Source organism: Elephas maximus, chromosome 16 (assembly GCF_024166365.1).
Source record: "Elephas maximus indicus isolate mEleMax1 chromosome 16, mEleMax1 primary haplotype, whole genome shotgun sequence".
Lineage (NCBI taxonomy): Eukaryota > Metazoa > Chordata > Mammalia > Proboscidea > Elephantidae > Elephas > Elephas maximus.
In genome coordinates, this window is record NC_064834.1 from 81,643,720 (window position 1) to 81,671,404 (window position 27,685).

Genomic DNA, 27,685 nt, shown 5'->3' on the forward strand with positions numbered 1-27,685 from the left:
CAGTGCATTTATATTATGTACCTAACTTCGTAAAACGTCGGGGGCTACCCTCGGCTCTGTTTTCTACCCTTTGCAGTAACCTGCATGTACCGACACCTTCTAAGGAAATGTCGTCATTTCATTATCTGGATATAGCTTTACCTGTAAGGTAAATATTTTACATTTTAAGTCTCAACCATTTGCCACATCACATTTGATTGGTTGCTTTTTAAATAAAGAAAAAATATATGTTGTTTTTGTTTGGTGCCATTGAGTCGATTCCAACTCATAGCGACCCTAAATACAACAGAACGAAACACTGCCCAGTCCTGTGCCATCCTCACAATTGTTGCTGTGTTTGAGCCCATTGTTGCAGCTGCTGCGTCAGTCCATTTCGTTGAGGGTCCTCCTCTTTTTCTCTGACCCTTTACTTTGCCAAGCATGATGTCCTTCTCCAGGGACTGGTTCCTCCTAATAACATGTCCAAAGGACCTGAGATGAAGTCTCGCCATCCTCACTTCTAAGGAGCACTCTGGTTGTACTTCCTCCAAGACAGATTTGTTCTTTCTCCTGGCAGTCCATGGTATATTCAGTATTCTTTGCCAACACCATGATTCAAAGGCATCAGTTCTTTGTCGTCTTCCTTATTCGTGGTCCAGCTTTCACATGCATTTGAGATGATTGAAAACGCAATGGCTTGGGGTCAGGTGCACCTTAGTTCTCAAAGTGACCTCTTTGCTTTTTAACACTTCAAAGAATTCTTTTGTAGCAGATTTTCCCAATGCAGTGTATTTGATTTCTTGACATCTGCTTCTATGGGTATTGATTGTGGATCCAAGTAAAAGGAAATCCTTGGCAAATTCAGTCTTTGCCCGTTTGTCATGGTGTTGCTTATTGGTCTAGTTGTGAAGATTTTTGTTCTCTTTCTGTTGAGGTGCAAATCCATACTGAAGGCTGCGGTCTTTGATCTTCATTAATAAGTGCTTTAAGTCCTCTTCATTTTCAGCAAGCAAGGTTGTGACATCTGCATAATGCAGGTTGTTAATGAGCCTTCTTCCAGTCCTTATGCCACATTCTTCTTCATACAGCCCCCCTCAGATTATTTGCTCAGCATACAAATTGAATAGGTATGGTGAAAGGATACAACCTTGATGCACACCTTTCCAGATGTTAAACCATGCAGTACCCCCTTGTTCTGTTTGAATGACTGCCTCTTTGTGTACAGGTTCTTGTGAGCACAATTAAGTGTTCTGGAATTCCTACTCTTCACAGTGTTACCCACAATTTCTTATGATCCATGCAGTTGAATGCCTTTGCATAGTCAATGAAATACAGGTAGACATCTTCCTGTTATTCTTTGCTTTCAGCCAAGATCCGTCTGATATCACCAATGATATCCTTCCTTCCATGCCCTCTTAATCCAGCTTGACTTTTTTTTGGCAGTTCCATGTCGATGTCCTGCTGCAACTGTTTTTTAATTATCTTCAGTAGAATTTTACTTGCATGTGATATTAATGATATCATTGTATAATATATGCATTCTCTTGGATCACTTTTCTTTGGAATGGGCACAAATACGGATCTCTTTCGTATGGCTAGCCAGGTAGCTGTCTTCCAGATTTCTTGACATAGGCGAGTGAGTGCTTCCGGCATTGTATCCATTTGTCGAAACATCTCACTTGGTATTCCATCAATTCCCAGAGCCTTGTTTTTCACCAGTGTCTTCAGTGTAGCTTGGACTTACTCCTTCAGTACCGTTGGTTCTTGATCATAGGCGCCTTCTGAAATGGTTGAATATTGTCCAGTTCTTTTTGGTACAGTGACTCTGTGTATTGCTTCCATCTTCTTTTGATGCTTCCTGCTTTCCTTCAGTATACATACATATTGAAAAATATATACGTATTATTACCAACAGTAACATTGTTCTTTGCCTTTTCCTTTATTGTATGCATATTTACATTTTTTTCATCGTAAGAGTCCCTCGGTGGTGCAGTTAACTCACTCGGCGGCTAACCAAAAGATTGATGGTTCGAGTCCACCCAGAGGTGTCTTGGAAGAAAGGCTTGGAAATTTCCTCTCAAAAAATTTCTATTGCAAACCCTGTGCAGCACAGTTCTGCTTTGCTTGGGTTTACCTTGAGTCAGAATCAACTTGACAGCTACTGGTGATGCAGATATCATAGGAAATCGCAAAGAATAATGATAACCACCCAATAGCTCTTGACATTTCGTCTTACTTGCTTTTTTATTTATTCATTTTGAGAAGTTAAGGGTTACGTTTAAAAGGGAAGCCTCTTAAACTCCAATTCCATTCCTTGCATTTCCTTTCCTCACCAGCAGCAACTTCTACTATGAATTTGTAATATAGCCTGTCCCCATTTTTTAATTTTTTGTCAAAAAAGATGTACAGGTAGCCTTTTAAATTTTTTTCATCAAACAAATATTAACGTGGTATCTGCTTTACCACTGCTGAATATCAGAGGTCACCTTTCTTTCTTAGGTTTTGACTTCGTCTTCTCATTTGTTCCTGATACCAGAGAGGATGTCTTTTATCAGTTGTTTATATCCTCTGCCGTCAACTCTGGTTTCAGTTTAGTTGTGTAACATGGTCTTACTTTGAAACTTAGACAATGAGAAAAGTTTGTTTTAACCACTCTCAGCTTACTTTAGTTTTCATTAAAGAACAGTAAAATTCAAGTAGTGGAGTAGTGGATTTGAATTATGAAATTATCCGTTTAAGACTGTCTGCGTACTCTATCGAGTACTGTTCAGAATGAAATGTGTCACTAGGTAAAACAGTCGTACAATCATGTAGTCCTCGCCCTAAAGTCCCTGTTGGGCCTATGAAGAAGCCCACTGCCTGTCTCTCCCGGCCAGCTCGCTGCCTGGAGCACTGGAGTCCTGACATTGGCAGCCTCTTGTTTCAGTAACTGTTCTTGCCTTTGCTGGGTCTCAGCTGGCCTGCAGAGAAGAACACAGTACCCAGGCAGACGCAGATGAGGAGCTCCTCAGGTCGGATACCACACGTTCTGATCTCCTTTTCTTGTTTATATTGCTTTTAGTCATTGCATGTACTTTTAAAATTTTTACTCTCAATAAATGTATTCCTAAAAGGCTACTTGGAAATTGAATTATTTTCATGCAGTGAGTGAAATTGATAGTCAGAAGCAGCTATTAAAATTTTTTTTTTAAGTCCATAATCACAAGTTGGGGGATAATTATTGTTTGCTGAAAGTTTGATAACTTGTTTCATCATTTACTTGATGATCTTACCTATTTTAAGCTTTCTGTAACTTAGGAAAACCCGTGAGTTCTTATGTGAGTACTTACGGTGTTTATTCAGTATAAGTTTTGCTAATTTGATAGACACTGTTGTTGTTAGATGCCGTCTAGTCGGTTCCGACTCATTGCGACCCTGTGCACAACAGAACGAAACACTGCCTGGTCCTGAGCCATCCTTACCATCATTTTTATGCTTGAGCCCATTGTTGCAGCCACTGTGTCAATCCACCTCCTTGAGGGTCTTCCTCTTTTCTGCTGACCCTGTTCTTTCCCAAGCGTGATGTCCTTCTCTAGAGGCTGATTCCTGCTGACAACATGTCCAAAGTATGTAAGACGTAGTCTTGCCATCCTTGCCTCTAAGGAGCATTCTGGTTGTACTTCTTCCAAAACAGATTTGTTTGTTCTTCTAGCAGTCCGTGGCATATTTAATATTCTTTGCCAAAACCACAGTTCAAAAAAAGCATCAGTTTTTCTTCGGCCTTCCTTATTCATTGTCCAGCTTTCACATGCATATGATGCAATTGAAAATACCATGGCTTGGGTCAGGTGCACCTTAGTCTTCACGGTGACATCTTAGAGGTCCTTTGCAGCAAATTTACCGAGTGCACTGAGTCTTTTGATTTCTTGACTGCTGCTTCCCTGGCTCTTGATTGTGGATCCAAGTAAAATGAAATTCTTGACAACTTCAGTCTTTTCTCAGTTTATTATGACGTTACTCATTGGTCCAGTTGTGAGGATTTTTGTTTTCTTTATGTTGAGGTGCAATCCATACTGAAGGCTGTGGTCTTTGATCTTTATTAGTAAGTGCTTCAAGTCGTCTTCACTATTAGCAAGCAAGATTATGTCATTTGCATAACACAGGTTGTTAATGAGTCTTCCTCCAATCTTGATGCCCTGTTCTTCATATAGTCCAGCTTCTCAGATTATTTGGTCAGCATATAGATTGAATAGATACGGTGAAAGAATACAAGCCTGCTGTACACCCTTCCTGACTTTAAACCAATCAGTATCCCCTTGTTCTGTCTGAACAGCTGCCTCTCGATCTATGTAAAGGTTCCTCATGAGCACAATTAAGTGTTCTGGAATTCCCATTCTTCACAATGTTATCCATAATTTGTTATGATCCACACAGTCGAATGCCTTTGCGTAGTCAATAAAACACAGGTAAACACCCTTCTGTTATTCTCTGCTTTCAGCCAGGATCCGCCAGACATTAGCAATGATATCCCTGGTTCCACGTCCTCTTCTGAAACCGGTCTGAATTCTGGCAGTTGCCTGTCGATATATTGCCGCAGCCGTTTTTGAATGATCTTCAGCAAAATTTTGCTTGGGTGTAGTATTAATGATGTTGTTCTATAATTTCCACATTTGGTTGGATCACCTTTCTTGGGAATAGGCATAAATATGGATCTCTTCCAGTCAGTTGGCCGGGAAGCTGTCTTCCATATTTCTTGGCATAGACGAGTGAGCACCTCCAGTGCTACATCCATTTGTTGAAACGTCTCAATTGATATTCCATCAATTCCTGGAGCCTTGTTTTTCGCCAGTGCCTTCAGAGCAGCTGGGACTTCTTCCTTTAGTACCATCGGTCCCTGATCATATGCTGCCTCTTGAAATGGTTGAACATCGACTAATTCTTTTTGGTATAATGACTCTGTGTATTCCTTCCATCTTCTTTTGGTGCTTCCTGTGTCATTTAATATTTTCCCCATAGAATCTTTCACTATTGCAACTCGAGGCTTGAATTTTTTCTTCAGTTCTTTCAGCTTCAGAAACACTGAGTGTGTTCTTCCCTTTTGGTTTTCCATTTCCAGCTCTCCGCACATGTCATTATAATACTTTGTCTTCTCCAGCCGCCCTTTGAAATCTTCTGTTCAGTTCTTTTTCTTCATCAATTCTTCCTTTTGCTTTAGCTGCTAGACATTCGAGAGCAAGTTCCAGAGTCTCTTCCGACATCCATCTTTGTCTTTTCTTTCCTCTTTTCGGTGTCCTCTTGCTTTCTTCATGGATGATGTCCTTGATGTCATTCCACAACTCGTCCAGTCTTTGGTCGCCAGTGTTAATGCATCAAATCTTTTCTTCAGATGGTCTCTAAATTCAGGTGGAATATATTCAAGGTCATATTTTGGCTCTTGTGAACTTGCTCTGATTTTCTTCAGTTTCAGCTTGAACTTGCATATGAGCAATTGATGGCCTGTTCCACAGTCCGCCCCTGGCCTTGTTCTGACTGATGATATTGAGCTTTTCCATCGTCCCTTTCCACAGATGTAGTCAGTTTGACTTCCCAACTCGTCCAGTCTTCGGTCGCCAGTGTTAATGCATCAAATCTTTTCTTCAGATGGTCTCTAAATTCAGGTGGGATATATTCAAGGTCATATTTTGGCTCTTGTGAACTTGCTCTGATTTTCTTCAGTTTCAGCTTGAACTTGCATATGAGCAATTGATGGCCTGTTCCACAGTCCGCCCCTGGCCTTGTTCTGACTGATGATACTGAGCTCTTCCATCGTTTCTTTCCACAGATGTAGTCAATTTGATTTCTTCGTGTTCCATCTGGCGAGGTCCATGTATATAGTCGCCGTTTATGTTCGCGAAAGAAGGTATTTGCAATGAAGAAGTTGTTGGTCTTGCAAAATTCTGTCATTTGATCTCCAGCACTGTTTGTATCACCAAGTTTCCAACTACTGATCCTTCTTCTTTGTTTCCAATCACCAGTAACTATCAATGCATCTTGATTGCGTGTTCAATCAATTTCAGGCAGCAGCAGCTGATAAAAATCTTCTATTTCTTCATTTTTGGCCCCAGTGGTTGGTGCGTAAATTTGAATAATAGCCGTATTGACTGGTTTTCCTTGTGGGCGTATGGATATTATCCTATCACTGACAGCACTGTACTTCAGGATATACCTTGAAATGTTCTTTTTGACGATGAATGCAACACCATTCCTCTTCAAGTTGTCATTCCCAGCATAGTAGACTATATGATTGTCCAATTCAAAATGGCCAATACCAGTCCATTTCAGTTCACTAATGCCTAGAGTATTGATGTTTACGCAGTCTATGTCATTTTTGACGATTTCTAATTTTCCTAGATTCATACCTCATACATTCCAGGTTCCGATTATTAATGGATGTTTGCAGCTGTTTCTTCTCATTTTGAGTTGTGCCACATCAGCAAATGGAGGTCCAGAAAGCTTTACTCCATCTATGTCATTAAGGTCAACTCTACTTTGAGGAGGCAGCCCTTCCCCAGTCGTGTTTTGAGTGCCTTCCAACCTGGGGAGCTCATCTTCCAGCGCTATGTCAGACAATGATCTGCTGCTGTTCGTAAGGTTTTCACTGACTAATGCTTTTCAGAAGTAGACGGTGGGGTCCTTCTTCCTAGTCTCTTATTCTGGAAGCTCAGCTGAAACCTGTCCTCCATGGGTGACCCTGCTGGTGTCTGAATACCAGTGGCATAGCTTCCAGCATCACAGCAACACACAAGCCCCCACAGTACGACGGACTGACGGATAGCATATTAAAAGACCATTTCCCAAAGTTTCAAATACATCCTTCCCTTTTTAGTACCTGTCTCTCAAACAAACCCTTTGCCGTCGAGTGGATTTGGACTCATAACGACTCTGTAGGACAGAGTAGAGCTGCCCCTTAGGGTTTCCAAGGAGCGGCTGGTGGATTCGAACTGCTGACCTAGGTGAGCAGCCACAGCACTTAAGTACTGGGCCACCAGGGTTCCCACCTCTCAAAGTAAGTCTTTTTATGTAGTTATGTAATATTTGCCACTGTTACTGTCTCCTTGCTAGTTTGACTGAGTTTCAGATACTGGAAGAGTAAGTTGTGTATGTTGTTGAGCGTCTGGTCGTGCAGCTGGAGAGGAGCGATGGAGATGTCGCTGACAGTAGTGAGTGACCGGCAGTGAGCGAGCCTTCACTCCTCAGTCCTCCCTTCTTCATTAGCTCACTCATTCTGCAAGGGTTTGAGAATGTAGTTGGCATGGTCCTAAGACTTAAATAATTCGCTAATGAATTACTGCCATTGTGTTGAGCTCTGGGTGGGGTCGGGAGCTTCCCTGGTCCAGGGATGGTTGAGCTTAAACAGGAGGCACTGAGGGGCCTGGAGAGAGGCTGCCCAGCAGAGGGCAGAGAACGTGAGCAGACCAGGAAAAGGAGGGCATACCAACCAGCAGCCCAGGAAAAAGGCCGGACAGCAAAGGGACACGAGGGTCAGGGTTCGGATCTTTATCCTGAGGGTGGCGGGAAGTCACCTGTCGCATGTAAGGAGGAAAATAACACCTTTCAAGCTGTGTTTAGAAGATGAGACCACTTTGGCTGCAGCGTGGAGAATGGGTTGGAATTGCTGTGGGGCAGAGTACTCAGTTTGAGGGATGTATTTTTAATTTTATAGTGAGCCTGTAAGGTGTTGATGGTTATGTTACGACAGTGACCTGTTGTTAATAGTTATAAGGTGCTTTGACTTGCTGATAAGTCAGATTTCTGCCATGGCTCACAAGGCTCTTATTATGAAAAGAATTAGTGAAAACCTAATAACATTATATATGTGCATATGTGTATGTCTCTGTGTGTGTGTATGTATATGTATGTGTGTATAATCTTTAGACAGTCTTTTGGATAAAAACATTCTCATTTCAACATGGGTCGAGGGAAATAATACAGAATATCCTGTGTGGTTTGGAAGTAAAACCTGAGGACCTGTCTTTATAATAAAGATGAATTACATTCCTCGTTTTAAAAAAGTCTCAATTTGGTTGCTGATTTTATGATAACAGTAGCTGCAGTTATTGTATAATTGCCACCTTTCTTCTGTTTGATGGTAGCTTCATGGTACTCTGGACAAGACAGGGTGGAGGCACATTTCTGAAGGAGATGGGGCTTAAGAAAATACACATTTTTTTACATTTAGATGGCATACGTGCTATGAAGAAATACAAGGTGTTGGCAGTACTCATTTAACAGGTGCCTTGGGGCTGGGGAAGGCACCTTGACAAAGTGACATTTGAGCTAAGATCTTAACGAGTGAGGCCAAGGAGGGGTGGCAGTTAGGGGCAGAGAGGCATGGCAGAGTTCAGGAAGAAAGCTGGGTGGCTGACACCAGAGAGCGTGGGAGCTATGGTGAGAAGTAGACGCTGAGGCGTGAACACTGGGACACAGACCAGGAGTGTCTCTCACTGGCGGAAGGCACAGACGTAGCTGTGGTCACGCTGTCTCAGCAAGGTGTGCGTTCGCGTAAGGAGGGCACTGGGGAAGCTTTGCTTCAGTGGGGCCTTGTCAGATTATCAGGTAAGATCTGCGGGTGGAAGAGGAGAAGGAGAAATTAGATTACCCGTTCTAAACAGAAATGGCTGTCCACATTCTGTCCAGGCTACTGTGCTTACAAAGATACTCAGTCTTCGACCTGGCCCTGGGTCAGAGCCAGTCTCACTGGTGGCACCTGTGTGATGTGGAGCTCCTGTGCCTTGGCTTGCTTACCTTTCACACCCACGTCATCCTTAGAGGCTGGCACCTCATCTGGGAAGAGCTCCGTAAACTGAAAGTACAGAGTGAATGTGGACAGCTGCACCGAGGTCTGCCACTGCCAAATCCATTTACAGTGCACCTTCCATGAACAGGCAGGTCACGGGACTTCTTTGCAGCGCACCTTCCATGAACGGTCACATCAGGGGACCTGTTTCTTGTTTACAGTGCACCTTCCACAAACAGGCATGTCAGGAGGACCAGTTTCTCGTTTACAGCGCACCCTGCACGAACATGCATGATAGCAGACCGGTTTCTTGTTCTAAGACATTGCTTCATAAAATGTTCCTCAGTTCTTGGTGTATGGGAGAAAGAACCACAACAGATCTCAGACAAACTCTCAGGACCATGCAGCGTTAAAGGGCATGTTACTTTGAGAACTGGTGCGTTCTCAATGGTTTTATAATTCATAGCTATAACTGGCTATGTTTTCTAATAAAGTGTGCCTAGTTCCTGTGAAAATGTGGTATATTAGTACTTCATGTTATTCAGAAAGAACACAAGTGCCCCTTTGGGGTTTCTCGCCACCAAAAGCTGCTGCATGTACCTGTTGTCTTGGTCATCTAGTGCTGCTGTAACGGAAATACCACAAGTGGATGGCTTTAACAAGCAGAAGTTTATTCTCTCACAGTCTGGGAGGCTAGAATTCAGGGTGCCAGCTTCAGGGGAAGGCTTTCTATCTCTGTTGGCTCTGGGGAAAGGTCCTTGTCATCAGTCTTCCCTGGTTGAGGAACTTCTCAGCGCAGTGACCCCGGGTGGAAAGGACACACTACTCTCCTGGCTCTTGTTTCTTGGTGGTATGATGTCTCCATGTCTCTCTGCTCGCTTCTCTCTCATATCTCAAAAGAAATTGGCTTAAGACACAACCTAATCTCATAGATCGAGCCTTGCCTCATTAACATGACTGCCACTAATCCCACCTTATTAACATCATACCAAACCACACCTGTTGCTGTCAAGTTGATTGTGATTCATAGCAACCCTAAAGGACAAAGTAGAACTGCCCCATGGGGCTTCTACGGAGCAGCTGGTGGATTCGAACCGCAGACCATTTGGTTAGCAGCCCAACTCTTAGCCACTACACCACCAGCACTCCATTAACACGTGAAGTTAGGATTTATAACACATAAGAAAATCACATTAGATGACAAAATGGTGGACAGTCATACAATACTGGGTATCATTGCCCAGCTAGGTTGCCACATATTTTTGGGGAACACAGTTCAGTCCATGACACTTGTCATCCTCAGATCTCCGATACAAGCCCATAGACGGCTCGGATGGCCGCAGTCCGATGCATGTTAACTCCTGAGACTCAGTGCATTGAGGGCAATTTAAGTCACTTTGGTTGAATTAGAAAGAATGCTGTGGCAGTGTTCTGAAATGCCGTTTGAGACAGCCTGACCCGAAGCAGAGCAGTTGGTATTGGTGGTTCCACACAGCAATGGCTCGGGAATCCTCTGCCGTCAGCGTGGCAGTTGCTCCCGTTCGCCTGTGTGGTGTTTTCTTTCCAAGGGCCAGATGAATAAGACTGGTCCTGTGCAGCTTGCCAGGTGCATGCCTTTTTTTTTTTTTAATCAGTAATGCATGCGTGTAGCTTAAAAATCAGATACTAATGAAATTTTACATCAAACGGCCTTGCCGCCTCAGCTTTTCACATCCTTGGCTCTGCTTCTTGGCCCCTTTGCACTTGGTTAACTGTTTTGGAATTTACCTCCTTATTTTTAAATAATACACTGATTTTTTATTTCTTCATTTTGGACAGTAAGTGTTGACTTCCTGCTATAATAATGATGATTTAGCTTTTTTTTTTTTTTTTTTATTGCTAACATCGACCCCAAGGCATACATAACCAAAAAAAAAACCAAACCCATTGCCATCAAGTCGATTCCGACTCATAGCGACCCTATAGGACAGAGTAGAACTACCCCGTAGAGTTTCCAAGGAGCGCCTGGCGGATTTGAACTGCCAGCCTTTTGGTTAGCAGCCGTAGCACTTAACCACTACACCACCAAGGTCAGTGGTTAAGTGCTACAGCTGCTAACCAAGAGGTCGGCAGTTTGAATCCACCAGGCGCTCCTTGGAAACTCTATCGGGCAGTTCTGCTCTGTCCTGTAGGGTCGCTATGAGTCAGAATTGACTCCATGAGCAGTGAAGATGCACATACTCCCCCATAAAAAAAGTTGAGAGAATTCTGAGTTTTGGTTGCATTGGTATTATGTTGACCATGTAAATATTGTACGTTTTCTTTTTCATACGCATTTTAATTTTTACTAGAGGTAATGATTTCCTGATTTTTTCATATACCCAACTCTCTGTGTCTTTAATGCCTTTTTTTTTTTTTAAACACTTCCACTGATCTGTCGGGTACCTAAGAGTATTTTTCCCAAGCACATCAGGTATCCTCAGCTTGTCTTTCCCTGGAGACGCCACTCATAGCAGCAGCCTCCGTCTGAGCTGGCGGCTGTCCCCGAGGCCTGTGGCTGTGTGGCTTCTCTCCTGGCCTGTCTCCATTTTTTGGATGTCAGATCCCTGATCTTCCTTTCTCTTGGTTTATTCTTTCATGTTGCCAAAGTGTTACCAATTGCCAACCTGACACAAAGGGTCCTGGTCTTTTCCTGAGTAAGAAAACACACAAAAGACAAACTTCAACAAACTTTATTTTGCTTGAGTCAAGCAAAAAGGAGTCAGCGAGGATCTAAGCCACGCCAAAAGACTGACTCGAAAAGGGAAGCAAGGCTAGGCCTTAGATGGGTTCCGTGGAGACAATAGAGTAATGAATATTTAGTGGGCTTCTTTCAAGGGGAAACCCTGGTGGCGTAGTGGTAAAGTGCTATGGCTGCTAACCAAAGGGTCGGCAGTTCGAATCTACCAGGCGCTCCTCGGAAACTCTATGGGGCAGTTTTACTCTGTCCTATAGGGTCGGTATGAGTCGGAATCGACTCAGCGGCACTGGGTTTGGTTTTTTTTTTGTTCTTTCAAGGGGCGGGTACTTCTCAGAATGGTGGTGTATGTTAATTACGTTGCGCATGCATCTGGAATCTAAGATGGAACCCGCTGATATTCAAGATGGAGTCCTCTTGGCAGCCCTTGGCATCACTTACTGTGGGATATAGCACAAGCGCAGTTGATCTTCGACACTACATCACCATCTTCGAAGGGCTAAAGAAAGTTAAACAACGCTTTGTTCTTCTGCGCATGCAGAGCCTGTAAAGGAGGAGGGGATTAGAAAAACACTAAGAAGGAGATAGAATTCATGGGCTTTTCAGTCTTAGGTTGACAGGGTGAGTTCCTGTTTACCCAACTTCTAGATGATAATCTTTTAACAGCTCTTTTTGTTCCACCAGCACAGTTAACCCTATCTGTCTCAAAATTACATCTTTCTGTAGTGTCATGGATTGAATTGTGTCCTCCACAATATATGACAACTTGGTTAGGCCATGATTCCCAGTGTTGTGTGGTTGTCCTCCATTTTGTGATTATAATATTATGTTCAAGAGGATTATGGTGGAATTGTAATACCCTTACTAAGGACACATCCCTGATCCAATGTAAACTGAGTTTTCTTGGGGTGTGGCCCGCACTGCCTTTTATCATAAAAGAGAGAAAAGGAAAGGGAAGCAAGCAGGGAGGGGGGACCTCATACCACCAAGAAAGCAGTGCCGGGAGCAGAGTGCATCCTTTGGACCAGGGTTCCTGCATGGAGAAGCTCCTAGTCCAGGGGAAGACGGATGACAAGGACCTTCCTCCAGAGCCAGCAGAGCCTTGCCCTGGGGCTAATGCCCTAAATTTGGACTTCTAGCCTACTAGACTGTGAGAAAATAAATTTCTCTTTGTTAAAGCCATCCAATTGTGGTATTTCTGTTACAGCAGCAGTAGATGACTAACCCAAGTAGTTTCTGAGAAAGAGTGTACGGGAGACAAGTTTTATTTTTTTTTCCTCCTCTTCGCATGTTTGAAAACATCTTTACTTCTCCCTCAAACTTGGTTGAAAGTTTGGCTGGGTGTGGAATTCTAGGTTGAACATTATTTTTTCTCAGAATTTTTAGGGTGGTTGGTATTCCGCCATTTTCTTGCACCCTGTCTGATGCCATTCCGTTCCTTTTGAATGTGACCTGCTTGATTTTTCTGGAAGGTTTTAGAATTTTCTTTTCATCCTTGGTGTTTTAAATTTCAAATAATGCACTTTAGGCTTGGTCTGTTCATTAATTATGCTGGGTGCTCATTGGGCCCTTTCAGCCTGGACTGTCTTGTCCTTCAGCTCTAAGGAGTCTTACCCCCTTTGATGTTGTTTTGCCTTTGTTTTTTCTGTTGTCTTTCTGGAATTTGTTAACTGGATGATGGGTCACTTAAATCATCCTCTGTCTTTTCTTTCCTAAGTTGTTTTCTTTTTTGCCTTACCTTTTGAAAGAGGCCTTGAGTTTTTCATTACTACTGTTGTTATTACTATTTAAATTTCAAGGTGCGCCTCCTCATCCTTTTTTTCATAGCATCTCCTCCTCTCTGGGGGCCTACTGGGTGCCATGGTGAACAGACAGGCATGGGGGCAGGCTGCCTGAGCTCACACCCTGCCAGCCACCTAGCAGCTGACGCTACGTCCATCATGTCTAGGAGACAGGATAACAGTAGTCCCTGCATCGAAGGCCTGCTGTGAGCCTCCACTGAGACAGGAGCAGAGCTCGAAATTGCACCCGGCCCCTGGGAAGCACTGAGCAAACATCGGCCCTGCAGTTCTTGCTATTTGGTATTAGCTCCTTGGGGACATCAAATGTGGTTTCCTTGTCAGTTTGTTTGATGTATTGTCTCTCTTTCTTCCATGTCTCTCCTCCTTTGCTTAGGAGTCTTCTCCCTCTTGTCTAATGATCCTCAGCTGTTTGTTCATATTTAAGAGATGAGGCACTTGGAAGCTGATCGGCAGCTCTGTAAGTAGGCTGGGCTTTTTAGCTGGAGGGCTTCGCTGTGACTGGCCACTTCTGAGGACTCCCGAATGTTTGAATACGGCATTTCACAGAAGAATGCTGGGGATGGTGGGAAGATACACCCTTGGCTGCCAGCATTTGAGGAACAAGACATTGGAGTCAGTTATTGTACGCTCCTTCCAAATAGGATGGGTCCTGGGGCTGGGCAGGGCTTGGGGATGTAGCACCTGGGAAGGGGCTGTGGGAGTCTCTCCCTGCACGCACTTAGACTATAACTGGTCAGGTACCACTCCTTGCCCACTTGCCATCATCCAAAACGTTTGCAGAAGCTTCTTAAAATTGTTGTCACTTCTTTTGCATTGTAGACAGATTCCTTTGTATTTCCTTCTGACATTTTAATGGGAGCTGGGGAGGGGAAGGAGAACAACACATGCAGATGACCCATTATCTTTTAACTAAAGTCTACAGATGGATTCTTAGGGACTGTGGAAGATGCTTCACGACTCTTATTTGATGATGATGTGACATTCTACTGAGTGTGTTCTGCATCAGCTCGGGGACCACCCTACAACAAGACGCACTGGTGATGTCTGCCTTTGTGGTCCAGCCTTGCTGTGGCCCTGAGGAGAGGCCCAGGCCCCACAATACCAGACTACGTGGTGCTCTGGTCACCTGTCTGCTCAGAGGGAAACAGGAGCATTGAGTCATCACCCAGTAGTGGGATGGGAGCTTTAAAACCCAGCTCAAACCGAGCCCCAAGCCACTACCATACTGACGCTTTTACCATCAGTCTAGTTTTGTAAAACAGTACCCATCTGATAAATTGATGTTGGTAACTTAAATTTTATTGGTTTTATAATTTTGTTGGTATCTGTGCCTTTATTTTGGATTTAAAGCTCTTATAAACACTACAGAGGCTCTGTCTGATTTTAAGGTTTGTGCATATTTATGCAGCATAATGAAAATAATTTCTCAGCACTGGCAGTCAGTGTGAGTTGCTCTCTTAAAAGATCCAGTACATTTTAATTAAGTTTGAAAGTCACTGACATAGCTAGAATATCATTAATTGTATAATATTGTATGCCTTCTGTGTATAAATGACATAGATGTAGTCCTTTCTCATCCAATAAAGATAACTTCAGTTTCCTATAGGAATATTAGGGTTTTTCTTGTTTTGTTTTGTTTTGTTTTTGAGTAATTTTACGTAAAAGTGACTCTTCTAACGAGGAAGCCTAATCTCTTTCCCAAGTTTTCCTGAAAATTAAAAAAAAAAATCTCAGGCAGTAGAATCCAGTGTGCTGAAAGTCAGCAGATGGTGCCAATGCATTGCATGTAGAACTTGTTTTATAGATGTTAGCATGAAATCATATATAACAGTTATTTGATTAAAATGTTTTGTGCAGACCTTTAAGAATTGCATTGTATTATGGCCACATTTTTGGGAGCTCTTCAAATTGTACCCATTTTTGGGTCCATTTCGTAGTGGTAGGTAAGTTTACAGTAGCAGTTGAGCACTTTTGGTCTTTAAGACTTTGCCTTTTAATGACACCGTGGGCGCTGCCTGTACAAAGCTATCATCTGTCAGTAGAAGGCACCCGTTGAATGGCCCAAGCAGTGGGGCCACTCATAGCAGCAGTCGTGATCTACTCACGCCACACACAGCCAGCTGGGACAGCAGGCCAACGTTGAGGCCAGTCTGTGGTCACAGAGCCAGCTACGGCTGACACTTGCTCTCATTCGTCAGTGCTCTAAGATACAAAGTTGGCCGTTCTCCTCTGGAATTCATCACTGTACCTTTTCATGTTACAGATTCAAACAGTCTGTGTCATAAGTCCAGATCCATTTGCTCCAAAACAGAGGGCTTACCTCACAGCACGTAGGACACCTCCAGCACTTAGTTTTGTTGTTCTTTTTATCCCTTTTCCTCTAGTTAGCGGATGTCCAAGATTGTTGTGTCAATAGTGTCAGAAATCTCATGAGCCGTCATCATTCTCTGTGGAAGTAACTTCATCCTGACAGTGACACAGAACTTGTACTGTCCAGATGTTATTTTATACAGACGCCAGCAAAGATTATTACATAGAATATTGAAATTTTCTGTTGGTACGTTGATGTTAGGTACAGTCCAGTGAGTTCTGACTCATAGCGACCCTTTGTACAATAGAATGAAACACTGCTGGTCCTGTGCCATCCTCACAGTCATTGCTGTGTTTGAGCCCATTGTTGTAGCCACTGTGACAGTTGATCTCATTGAAGGTCTTCCTCTCTTTCGCTGACTCTATACTTCATTCAGTATGATGTTATTCTCCGGGGACTGATCTGTCTTGCTATCCTCGTTTCTAAGGAGCATTGTCACTGTACTTGTAAGACAGATTTGTTTGTTCTTCTGGCAGTCCATGGTATATTCTGTATTTGCCAGCACCATAATTCACAGGCATCAGTTCTTCGGTCTTCCTTATTCGTTGTCCAGCTTTCCCATGCATTTGAGGTGATTGAAAATACCATGGCTTGGGTCAGGCACACCTTAGTCCTCAAAGTGATATCTTTGCTTTTTAACACTTTAAAGATGTCTTATTGCAACAGGTTTGTCCAGTGCAATATGTTGTTTAATTTCTTGACTGCTGCTTCCGTGGGCATTGATTGGATTGTAGATCCAAGTAGAATGAAATCCTTGACATCTTCAATATTTTCTCCATTCATCATGATGTTGCTTATTGGCCAGTTGTGAGAATTTTTGTTCTCTTTGTTTCGAGGTGTAATCCACACTGAAGGCTGTAGTATTTGACCTTCGTCAGTAAGTGCTTCAAGTCTTCTTCACATTCAGCAAGCAAGATTGTGTCATCTGCATATCACAGATTGTCAGTGAGTCGTCTTCCAATCCTGATGCCACATTCTTCTTCATATAGTCCAGCTTTTCAGATTATTTGCTCAGCATACAGTTTGAATGAGTATGGTGAAAGGATACAACCCTGATGCACACTTTTCCTATTTTAAACCATGCAGTATCCCCTTGTTCTCTTTGCACCACTGCCTCTTGGTCTATGTACAGGTTCCTCATGAGCACAGTTCAGTGTCCTGGAATTCCCATTCTTTGCAGTGGTAGTCATAATTTGTTTTGATCCACACAGTTGAAAGCATTTGCATAGTCAGTAAACACAAGTAAATATCTTTCTGTTACTCTCTGCTTTTAGCCAAGATCCATTGATATCAGCAGTGATATCCCTTGTTCCACGTCCTCTTCTGAATCTGGCTTAAATTTCTGTCAGATACTTGTCGATGTACTGCTGGAACCATTTTTTAATTGTCTTTAGCATAATTTTACTTATGTTAAGTACTTAGCATAATTAATTACTTGTAATTAATGATATTGTTAGATAATTTCCCCCTTCTGTTGGATCACCTTTCTTTGAAATAGGCATGTATATGAATCTCTTCAACTTGGTTGGCCAGGTAGCTGTCTTCCAAGTTGCTTGGTATAGACGAGTGAGTACTTCAGCACTGCATCCATTTATGGAAACATCTCAATTGGTATTCCATCATTCCCTGGATCCTTGTTTTTCGCCACTGCCTTCAGTACAGCTTGGACTTCTCCTTCAATACCATCAGTTCTTGATCGTCTGCTACCTCCTGAAATGCTTGTATGTTGACCAACTCTTTTTGGTATAGTGACTGTACTCATTCTATCTTCTTTTGATGCTCCCTGCCTCGTTCAATTTTTTGCCCATAGAATCCTTTGGTGTTGCCACTTGAAGCTTGAATTTTTTTCTTCAGTTCTTTCAGCTTGAGAAATGTCAAACGTGTTCTTCCCTTTTGGTTTTCTGTCTCCAGGTTTTTGAACATTTCGTTGTAATGCTTTGTTTTCTCGAGCTTCACTTTGAAATCTTCTATTCAGCTCTTTTACTTCATCATTTCTTCCTTCCACTTTAGCTACTCTGTGTTCAAGAGCAAGTTTCGGAGTGTCTGACATCCATTTTGCTTTTTTTTCTTTCCTGTCTTTTTAATGACCTTTTGCATTCTTCAGGTATAATGTCCTTGAGGTCATCCCCCAACTCATCTGGTCTTCAGTCATTAGTGCTCAGTGTGGTAAATCTATTCTTGAGATGGTCTCTAAATTCAGGTAGGATGTGTACTCACGGTTGTACTTTGGCTCTCATGGACTTCTTTTAATTTTCTTCAGCTTCAACTTGAACTTGCATATGAGCAGTTGATGGTCTGTTCTGCCACCCTCCCCTGGCCTTGTTCTGATTGTGCTTCTCTGTCATAACTTTCCACAGATACAGTGTATTCCATCTGGTGAGGTCGCCTTTTATGTTGTTGAAAAAAGGTACCTGCAAGGAAGAAGTCCTTGGTCTTGGAAAATTCTACCATTTGCCCACCAGGGTCATTTCTATCACTAAGGCGTATTTTCCAAACTACTGATCCTTCTTGTCTGTTTCCAACTTGCACGTTCCAATCACCAGTAGTTATCAGTGCATCCTGATTGCGTGTTAGATCAATTTCAGACTGCAGAAGTTGGTAAAAATCTTCAATTTCTTCATCTTTGACGTTAATGTTTGGTGCATAAATTTGAATAATAGTCATATTAGCTGGTCTTCCTTGTGGATGTATAGATATTATCCTATCACTGATAGCGTCGTTCTTCAGGAATGATCTCAACATGCTCTTTTTGATTATGAATGCGACACCAATTCCTCTTCGATTTGTCATTCCCGGCACAGTAGACCATGTGATTGTCTGATTCAAAATGGCCAATACCAGTCCATTTCAGCTCACTAGCACCTAAAAAAAATAGGGTATCAATATTCAAGCGTTCTGTTTCATTTTTGACAACTTCCAAGCTTCTTTGACTCATACATCGTACATTCCACGTTCCAATTATTAACAGATGTTCGCAGCTGTTTCTTCTCGTTTTGAATGGTGCCACATCAGCAAATAAAAGTAGCAAAAGCTTGAATCCATCCATGTCATTAAGATCAATACTACCTTGAGGAGGCAGCTCTTCCCCAGTTGTGTGTTAAGTGCCTTCCAACCTGGGGGGCTCATCTTCAACACTGTATCAGGCAGGGTTCTGCTGTTTATAACTGCTGCTATTCGTAAAGTTTTCCCTGGCCAGTTTTTTCAGAAATAGATTGCCAGGTACTTCTTCTCAGTCTTAGTCTCCAGTCTCTGCTAAAACCTGTCCACCATGGGTGACCCTCCTGGTCCTTAAAATACTGGTAGCACCAGCATCGTGGCAACACACAAACCACCACAGTACAACAAACTACGGTCAAGTGGTGGTCTGTTGGTGGAACAATCAGATATATTTTTAAAAATTAGCATTAGGCATGCATTTTAAAGTTAGGCATCACTCTCCTGGGCCCAGAGTTTTTGTTTTTGTTTGTGTCCTTTTGAAAATTAATTTTCTGTATTTCTATCCAATATTCTTATATCATTACAGCCCAGCCTAGATAAATCATGGTGCAGCAGGGGACCAGACATTGGGTCAATATAAGCAAAACTTCCAAATCCACATGTGCTGGCGGGCTCTGGGCGCCACAGCCAAGAAGTGGCTGCTTGGTAATTACAAGTTTGCCATGAAAACGTTGCTTTACTTACGGAGACTGTTTTGTGTGTGTTTGTCTTTCTTTGGATACTTTTTTACTGATTTTTGATAATCATGACTCCTCCCAAAATCTTCATCTTCTAAATTGCTTCTGTTTTATTGACAGCTGACATCATTTCAACTGTCGAATTTAACTACTCTGGAGATCTTCTTGCAACAGGAGACAAGGGCGGCCGAGTTGTTATTTTTCAGCGAGAACAAGAGGTCAGTAATTCACAGTCCCCAGACCAGGTGGCAGTTTAACCCTTCTCGTGTGACTTAGAAGAAGGGAAGCAAGATCACTTTCTCAGTGTTGAATTTCATTTAGATTTAGTTATATGACATTAACCATATAGAATCTTCTTCCAGAAATCCTTCTAGGAGTGAGCAGAAAGATCTGTGTCTCCCGCTCACTGGCGGTCTTGCTCTTGAGCCCCCCCGTCTGTCACTTGTAGTGCCTTCATCTTCAGAGCAGGGCTGAGAATCTCCGCAGGGCCGAGTGAATACCAGGCGGTGGTGTTAAGAATTTATTTGCTTTCATCCTGAGATTATTTAAAGTGATTGTGGAAATCACGTTACAAGCCCAGATCTTTTTAATAAGAATTTTTTACTTCATAACTTCAAGGACTAGTGAATATTATTGAAGTTTTAAATAAATGTTGAAAGAAAAATACTTGGACCTAAATTTCCATAAATTGTTGTCACTAAACCATTGATCACCACCTGTGTTCATTCCGTGACTTAGCCACTGGGGGTATGATTGTATAAGTGTAAAATCGGACAGAGGAAACCTATCCTGTGATACTTTTTCCTGATCTTAGAATGACAGGCATCTTGGGTCCTCAGCTGGAGAACAGACGTGCTTCAGAAGGCCCTTGGCCGTCTGGGCCTTTCCTCTGTACATGTGTGACACAGCCATAATATTAATGAAAAATGTGAAAACCTATCTAAAACATTAGTATTTAAGAGATATTTCTCTTATCAAGTTAGTGTCCCAAAGCAAATTTTAGAATAATTCACCACATTTAGCTTTTTTAGGTTGTAGCAGTCTGTGATGGGCCCCATCTCTCCCTTGTTAAACTGAATTTGATTGGGTCTGTTAGGCAGGGAATACGTGGGGAAATGTTTGCATTTCTCTTCTAATAACTGTTCCAACAAAAGCTTGTCCTGGCTGGGAAAGAATTTCAGCTACGGCATCCCCGACCAGCGCCTGATCTCTAAAATCTATATGATTCTGTCAAAACTCAACCACAAAAAGACAAACAACCCAATCAAGAAGTGAGCAAAGGATATGAACACACACTTCACTAAAGAAGATATTCAGGCAGCTAACAGATACATGAGAAAATGCTCTCGATCATTAGCCATTAGAGAAATGCAAATTAAAACCACGATGAGATTCCATCTCACTCCGGCAAGGCTGGCATTAATCCAAAAAACACAAAATAATAAATGTTGGAGAGGCTGTGGAGAGATTGGAACTCTTATATGCTGCTGGTGGGAATGTAAAATGGTACAACCACTTTGGAAATCTATCTGGCGTTATCGTAAACAGTTAGAAATAGAACTACCATACAACACAGAAATCCCACTCCTCGGAATATACCCTAGAGAAATAAGAGCCTTCACACAAACGTATATGCACACCCATGTTTACTGCAGCTCTGTTTACAATAGCAAAAAGCTGGAAGCAACCAAGGTGTCCATCAACAGATGAATGGTTAAGTAAATTGTGGTATATTCACACAATGGAATACTACGCATCGATAAAGAACAGTGACGAATGTGTGAAACATTTCATAACATGGAGGAACCTGGAAGGCATTATGCTGAGCGAAATTAGAGGCAAAAGGACAAATATTGTATAAGACCACTATTATAAGATCTTGAGAAATAGTATAAACTGAGAAGAACACATACTTTTGTGGTTATGAGAGGGGAGGAAGGGAGGGTGGATGAGGGTTTTTTACTGATTAGTTAGTAGATAAGAACTACTTTAGGTGAAGGGAAGGACAATACCAATACACAGAAGGTCAGCTCAAATGGACTGGACCAAAAGCAAAGAAGTTTCTGGGATAAATTGAATGCTTCAAAGGTCAGCGAAGCAAGGGCGGGGGTTTGGGGACTATGGCTTAAGGGGACTTCTAAGTCAATTGGCAAAATAATACTATTATGAAAACATTCTGCATCCTACTTTGAAATGTGGCATCTGGGGTCTTAAATGCTAACAAGTGGCCATCTAAGATGCATCAATTGGTCTCAACCCACCTGGATCAAAGGAGAATGAAGAACACCAAGGTCACACAACAACTATGAGCCCAAGAGACAGAAAGAGCCACATCAACCAGAGACTTACATCATCCTGAGGCCAGAAGAACTAGATGGTGTCCGGCCACAACTGATGACTGCCCTGACAGGGAGCACAACAGAGAACCCCTGAGGGAGCAGGACATCAGTGGGATGTAGACCCCAAATTCTCATAAAAAGACCAGACTTAATGGTCTAACTGAGACTAGAGGAATCCTGGCGGTCATGGTCCCCAAACTTTCTGTTGGCCCAGGACAGGAACCATTCCCGAAGACAACTCATCAGACATGGAAGGGACTGGACAACGGGTTGGAGAGAGATGTTGATGAAGAGTGAGCTACCTGTATCAGGTGGACACTTGAGACTGTTTTGGCATCTCCTGTCTGGAGGGGAGATGGGAGGGTAGAGAGGGTTAGAAACTGGCAAAATTGTTATGAAAGGAGAGACCAGAAGGGCTGACTCATTGAGGGGGAGTAAGTGGGAGTATGGAGTAAGGCGTATATAAGCTTATACGTGACAGACTGACTTGGTTTGTAAACGTTCACTTAAAGCTCAATAAAAATTATTAAAAAAAAAAAAAAAACTTGTCCTGGTCAGCCTGTCAGGACAGTTTTATCCCAGGTGCTTCGGAGATGGCCAAGGGCCTACCAGGGTGTCTCCTGGCTGGCCTCTGGGGGCCTTGCTGCCTCTGCGGGTGGGTTGTCTGGTGGTAGCTTTCTGCGCCTGGTCCCTCAGCAGGGGAGAAGGTCTGCAGCTTAAAGACTGAAGCAGGAAAGGGCAAGGTCAGGGGGAAGTCCTCTCCCTTTCTCCTAAGGGGTGAGCACACTAGCTCCGCTCTCTTCTGAGGGCAGTGATGGGTAGGGGTCTGCAGACCAGAGGCCTTGCTGGTGCTCACAGATGGGCTTTGCTCATAAGCACTGGCTTTGGGGTCATTTCTGGGTTTTGAGGGGGAGAGGAGAGTGGGAAAAGAACCAGGCTTTGCCAACTGCCTTTTTGTGCCTGGCGGCCCTCACCAGCATTCTGAATGAGGGTGAGGAAGGAAGTGAGGTAATTTTCTGTTATGCAGTATTCCTGCCAGAACACACTGTGCCCAGGCCTGGGCTTTCTGGAAAGCACTTGTCTTGCCTTTTCCCTTGCACATTCATAAGGAAGGCCACTGGTCCTTCCTGTCTCTCTGCTCCCCAGCAGAGGAGTGGACAGTTACTTTTATCCCCAAATTCTTGTGCAGATTTGTGTGGTAGAACTTGGCTGTGGAGGCTCCAGGGCCTTTGTTCCCGTCCATCCAGGATTCAAGCTCTTCTGTGCTATAGTCACTGCTGCCCCCTGGGAGAGTCTGTGGGAGGCGATTCTTGGGTCGCCTGTGCCAGGGGCAGGTTGCTTGGCCAAACGGGAGGAGATTTATGGGCGCTAACAGATCCCATTATCAGAGTGTACCTGTGCGGCCCTCATTTTAATTGTGTCCATGTAAATTAAAGATTTTTTAAAATTGTGATTTCTCTGATTTGAGATGGAAATTCTTTTGTGAATATTGTATATTATCATTAATCATTTAAAATCCTCACCAGTAATATGACAAGTTTATAATTTTGCATTCTTATTTCAGATGTAGACTATCACAGATGTAGACTATCACACAGTGCCATTTGAGAACTGTGTGACTTTACCTTTTCAACAGAAGCGTTTAAATGTTACTTTAGCAGGAAGATGGTTTAACCGAGTAGAGTCACAGCTGTCTTAAAGATACCCTTGTGGAAGATACCTGTCATACTTCCTCATGGTTGTTAGGGAAGAAAATGCAATTTTTCTTCATTTTAGTGGGTTGTAAAAAATACTAGCTTCAATTGTGAAATTGCCTATGATAAAAGTCAAGCATCCTGTTAGGAAATGATTAGGTATTTTAGAGCTGTAGGGCCCGTCACACTGAACGTTCACCTTGCTGAATATCAAGTGACAGAATTGTATAGGAGAAGTCCTTGAAGGTGTTCATGTTTGATGAGCCTGGGTAACTGCAACTTCATAAACTCCCAGCAACTTATTTTTTTTTTCATCTTTTTCTCCACATTTTGGGTAACACAGAGGGACTTTAATGTTCCACCTGCTTCTCATGCAGAATATCTAGCTTCTGAGCAGTATCTGGAAACCCTGGTGGCATGGTGGTTAAGAGCTACGGCTGCTAACCAAGAGTTCGGCAGTTTGAATCCACCAGGCGCTCCTTGGACACTCTATGGGGCAGTTCTACTCTGTCCTGTAGGGTCGCTGTGAGTCGAAATCGACTCGATGACACTGGGTTTGGTTTTGGGGTTTTGAAGCAGTATCTTATGCTTTGAGTTCATTTAGCTTAGAGTTTGGTCAGTTTTATTTTAGGGTGGATCAGGGCATACAGCTTATAGCCACTAAATTACTAGTAAGGTGAGCAGTGACTGTCAGCTGTTGAAGTAGCTTGAGCAAAGATGGCGGTGGCGGCAGAGAAGACAGAGCTGGGTGACAACTGTGTCATCAGCTTGAAGATGCCCTTGGTGCTATGGCAGTGCCAGCAAGAGGGGAAAACCGCTGCCAGCTACGGTACAGCAGTGTTGGATGTGAAGCTGTGCCAAGATCTGGGCCATGTCCGGAGTGGGGAACAAGTGCGTCTTGGATTCGGTGGAGCAGGGAGGCCCCATGAGATTGACGGCACAGGATGTACAGCGTTAGGTCAAGGGAACCTCCGAGGTGATGAGGTGGGAAGAGTGGTTAGCCATCTGTGCAACTCTCAAGTTAGCTGCAGAATTCTCTGTCCACATTCAGTCCTGCAGGGGAGCTCCATGTGTAAAGCTGATGAAGTGGGGTTTCTGGATGGCCCTTGTGCGTCCCACCCTCAGAACTGGGGTCACAGAGCCCTGTGAGTCATCTGTGTGCTGGGCCTCGCCATCTGCAGCTCCAGCCCCTTTGCAGAATCACTTTCATTTGAATATTTCACCTCGTTACAGCGAAAATCAACGTGTCTGGAAGCAAAACCACTGTCTCCCAGGTGCTGTCCACTCTCCCCCACCGCCCGCTGTGTGTTGGCCCCTAGCTCCTCTCAGAGCCCGTACAGCTGTAGCCAGCCTCCTCCATGGGTGGTGTCACACCATCCGCCCTCCTTCCTGGGAGGTGCAGGCAGCTGTCTGACCTCAGCCTGGGCCGTTTGTCTCTGTGCCCTGCTCTTCTGTGTGGATCGATGTCACCTTCTCTGTCAATGAGCCTCTTTAGACATGTGACTGCTTGATTCTACAGACTCTATTCAAAATATTCACTTTTTTCTCACTTCGTCTGAGTTAGAAGTATGTATGGATGAGTTATGCTTTCTCGTGGACAGTGTAAATAGCATGAACCACCTACCACACACCCTCCTGAAAACCCATGTAATGGAAAGATTGCCAAGCTCTTGCTGATAAATGCGTGCTTTCGAGGAACATAGAATACATAAATATTCAATAAAGTGGGGAAACTAATGTCGTTTTTTGGAATATTATATGATCTCATCTCAGAAATATAAAAAGTACCTATCTAGATAAGAGGATTTATTTCTTTGGTACATACGCTAAAGTGTAAAAAATGTAAGATTTTAGATCTTGGTTACAGAGGAAGAATTAAGCAAAATACCCGTGTCCTTTTTGACTATGAAATATTGAATATTTCATATAAAATTGAATTTCGGGCCTACGGAAGATTCCAGGATTAATATAAATATACCCCCGAACCCACCACCAGGTTTCCTTCCGTTACAAAAGGAAATGAGACCCAGGGGAGCCAGAGGAAGCACCTTTGTGCCCTCCCACTCCTATCCTTCCACTGCCCCCCATCTTATCTTCCTATCTGTCTTCCCAAAGTCGATCATTGTTTTGAAGAGGGTGTATGTCTTCCCAGGCATGTTGTTCTACTTGTAATATATGGAATTGTTTTGTGTGTATTGAAAACTTATGTGAGAGGTATTACATTAGGGCATCTTTGTACAGCTTGCCTTCCTCCACAGCGTTGTCGGGCATGTCCGTGCTCACGTGTGGAGCTCTAGTTCATTCAGTTTCTCTGCCAAGGAGCATCTGCGCCATGAGTGCTGCTTCCCAGCCTCTCAGGGCTTCACTCACGAGCAGCCCACACACAGCCTGCTCAGATGGTTGCCTCGAAGAGGAAGGGGAGGCTTGGGGGACGGTCTTCATCTCCTCTTTCCAAGTGAATTAATTCTGAGTTTCAGGTGCTTGAAGGTTTTTTGGTCCAGAATTTTGTTAACTTTTAAAAATGCCTGTGGTCATTTGATATTCAGATAGGTGGTAGTAAAATTCTCTCGCTGCGTTGTTCACTAAGACAGTTGTCCTGTTTCCTTGCAGAGTAAGAGCCGCCCTCACTCTAGGGGCGAGTACAATGTTTACAGCACCTTTCAGAGTCATGAACCAGAGTTTGACTATTTGAAAAGTCTAGAAATTGAGGAAAAAATTAACAAAATTAGGTGGTTGCCACAACAGAATGCTGCTCATTTTCTACTCTCTACGAATGGTAAGAACATTTTTAAGTGTCTCTTTGACGAGGGTTTTGTTTTTAATTTTCTGTGTATGGATTCCTTTTCATTTTAACTCATTCTAGAAGTTATTTTGGCCTTAAACTTTGGGGGGAGGGTAAATTATCAGCTTGGTAGCAAGTGATAGTTGGGTTGAAATTTCAGAGAGTGCACGGAAGCAAAGCACCCCACCGTGTCGCTCAGCTCTGCCTCTTTCTGTTGCACAGGATACAGTGTTTGTCCGTGACTGCAAACGTGAATGCTCACAGACCCCTAGCTTATAAATCAATAGAGCCATGAGGCTTTCTAATATAATACTCAATTAATAGTAGTCGTGTTATGGTTTTTCTTTTAATATGGAGAATGGGGTTTTTATTTTCAGATAAAACTATTAAATTATGGAAAATAAGTGAACGGGATAAAAGAGCAGAAGGTTATAACTTGAAAGACGAAGATGGACGACTCCGAGACCCATTTAGAATTACAGCACTACGGGTATACGTTGCCTTTTCTTTCAAATGTCCAGTACTTTTCACAGATTAATCAGAACAAGTAACGCGTAAGCAGCTGTGTAGAGAATATTGTTACGTGGCAGCCCTGTGAGATCTGCTTTCTTCACTGATGGAAGTCATTTGCAGTAATAGTGATCGCTTTTATGTACCTTTGTTAAAAACTGGGACTCCTCATATTTTCACAGAAGCTGAAAGCCACACATCCCCCTCAGAAAATAGTGGTAATAAGGAAAAAACTCAGATTTAATTCCACCACAGAAATATTTCTCAGTGTATCGGCTACCTTCCACTCTGAAGGTTCAGAGTACTACATGGGCACAGTTTTAGTCCAAAAGGAATTCAGAACATATCCCTGGGTGACATAGCCACGGACTACCACAGTACACTCGTGATGGTTTCGAATTCATTCCCACTGCGTTAGCTAGGAGAAGCTCTGATGCTCAGGGTTCTTGGGCGTGTTCTTCTCTGCGCCTGTCTTCCCACTTTCTTTCATTGTTCAATTCTCCACTCCCGTTTTAGTTCTCCCGAGTGCAGTAGGAAGTGAACACATTCCGTCAGTTCTAATACCTAGGCTTTTTAATGTTTTAAGTTGAAGCTTTATGTTAAAATTGGGTACAGCTTAAAACCTTGGTGTCCTGTCTTAGTGGTGTCCACAGTTGATGGATTCTTGAGTTAGATCAAGTGTGAGGAGGCCAGAGACACGTGAGTCACACCACAGGCACCAGGGACCCCAAGAGGTGCACATGGAGTCACACCCACGGGCACTGGGGACCCCGGGAGGTACACATGGAGTCACACCATGGACACCAGGGACCCCAGGAGGTACACACTGCAGCCGCAAAGCACCATGTCTCTGTTGGGAGGCAGTCCCTCCAACAAAGTGCCTTATCCCAAAGGAATGTTGCTAGTATGTTTGAAAATTGTAGGTTCATTCATTTTTTTATGAGGTTAAAAAGCCCTCTTGAAATATTGTTTATCAAGTGAAGACCTGGTTAGTGAACATACTCTGAATGAGTAGTTAGGGGTCCTACAGAGAAGGGGCTGTGTTTTAACTCTTTGCTAACAC

General features: G+C 43.1%; 1 protein-coding gene across 3 annotated transcripts in view; it reads left to right on the forward strand.

The window, feature by feature from the left end:
• Positions 1 to 27,685, forward strand: part of PPP2R2D (protein phosphatase 2 regulatory subunit Bdelta) — a 54,866-nt gene that overhangs the window by 11,536 nt on the left and 15,645 nt on the right. Inside the window, exons 2-5 of one of the 3 annotated variants that reach the window (XM_049854732.1) lie at positions 19,147 to 19,265; positions 19,418 to 19,515; positions 25,941 to 26,106; positions 26,490 to 26,602. In XM_049854732.1, the coding sequence (XP_049710689.1) occupies positions 19,220 to 19,265; positions 19,418 to 19,515; positions 25,941 to 26,106; positions 26,490 to 26,602 (423 nt within the window). In that variant the 5' untranslated portion in view covers positions 19,147 to 19,219. The remainder of the gene's footprint in view (positions 1 to 19,146; positions 19,266 to 19,417; positions 19,516 to 25,940; positions 26,107 to 26,489; positions 26,603 to 27,685) is intronic. The other 2 variants (XM_049854731.1, XM_049854733.1) reach the window with 2 other exon arrangements.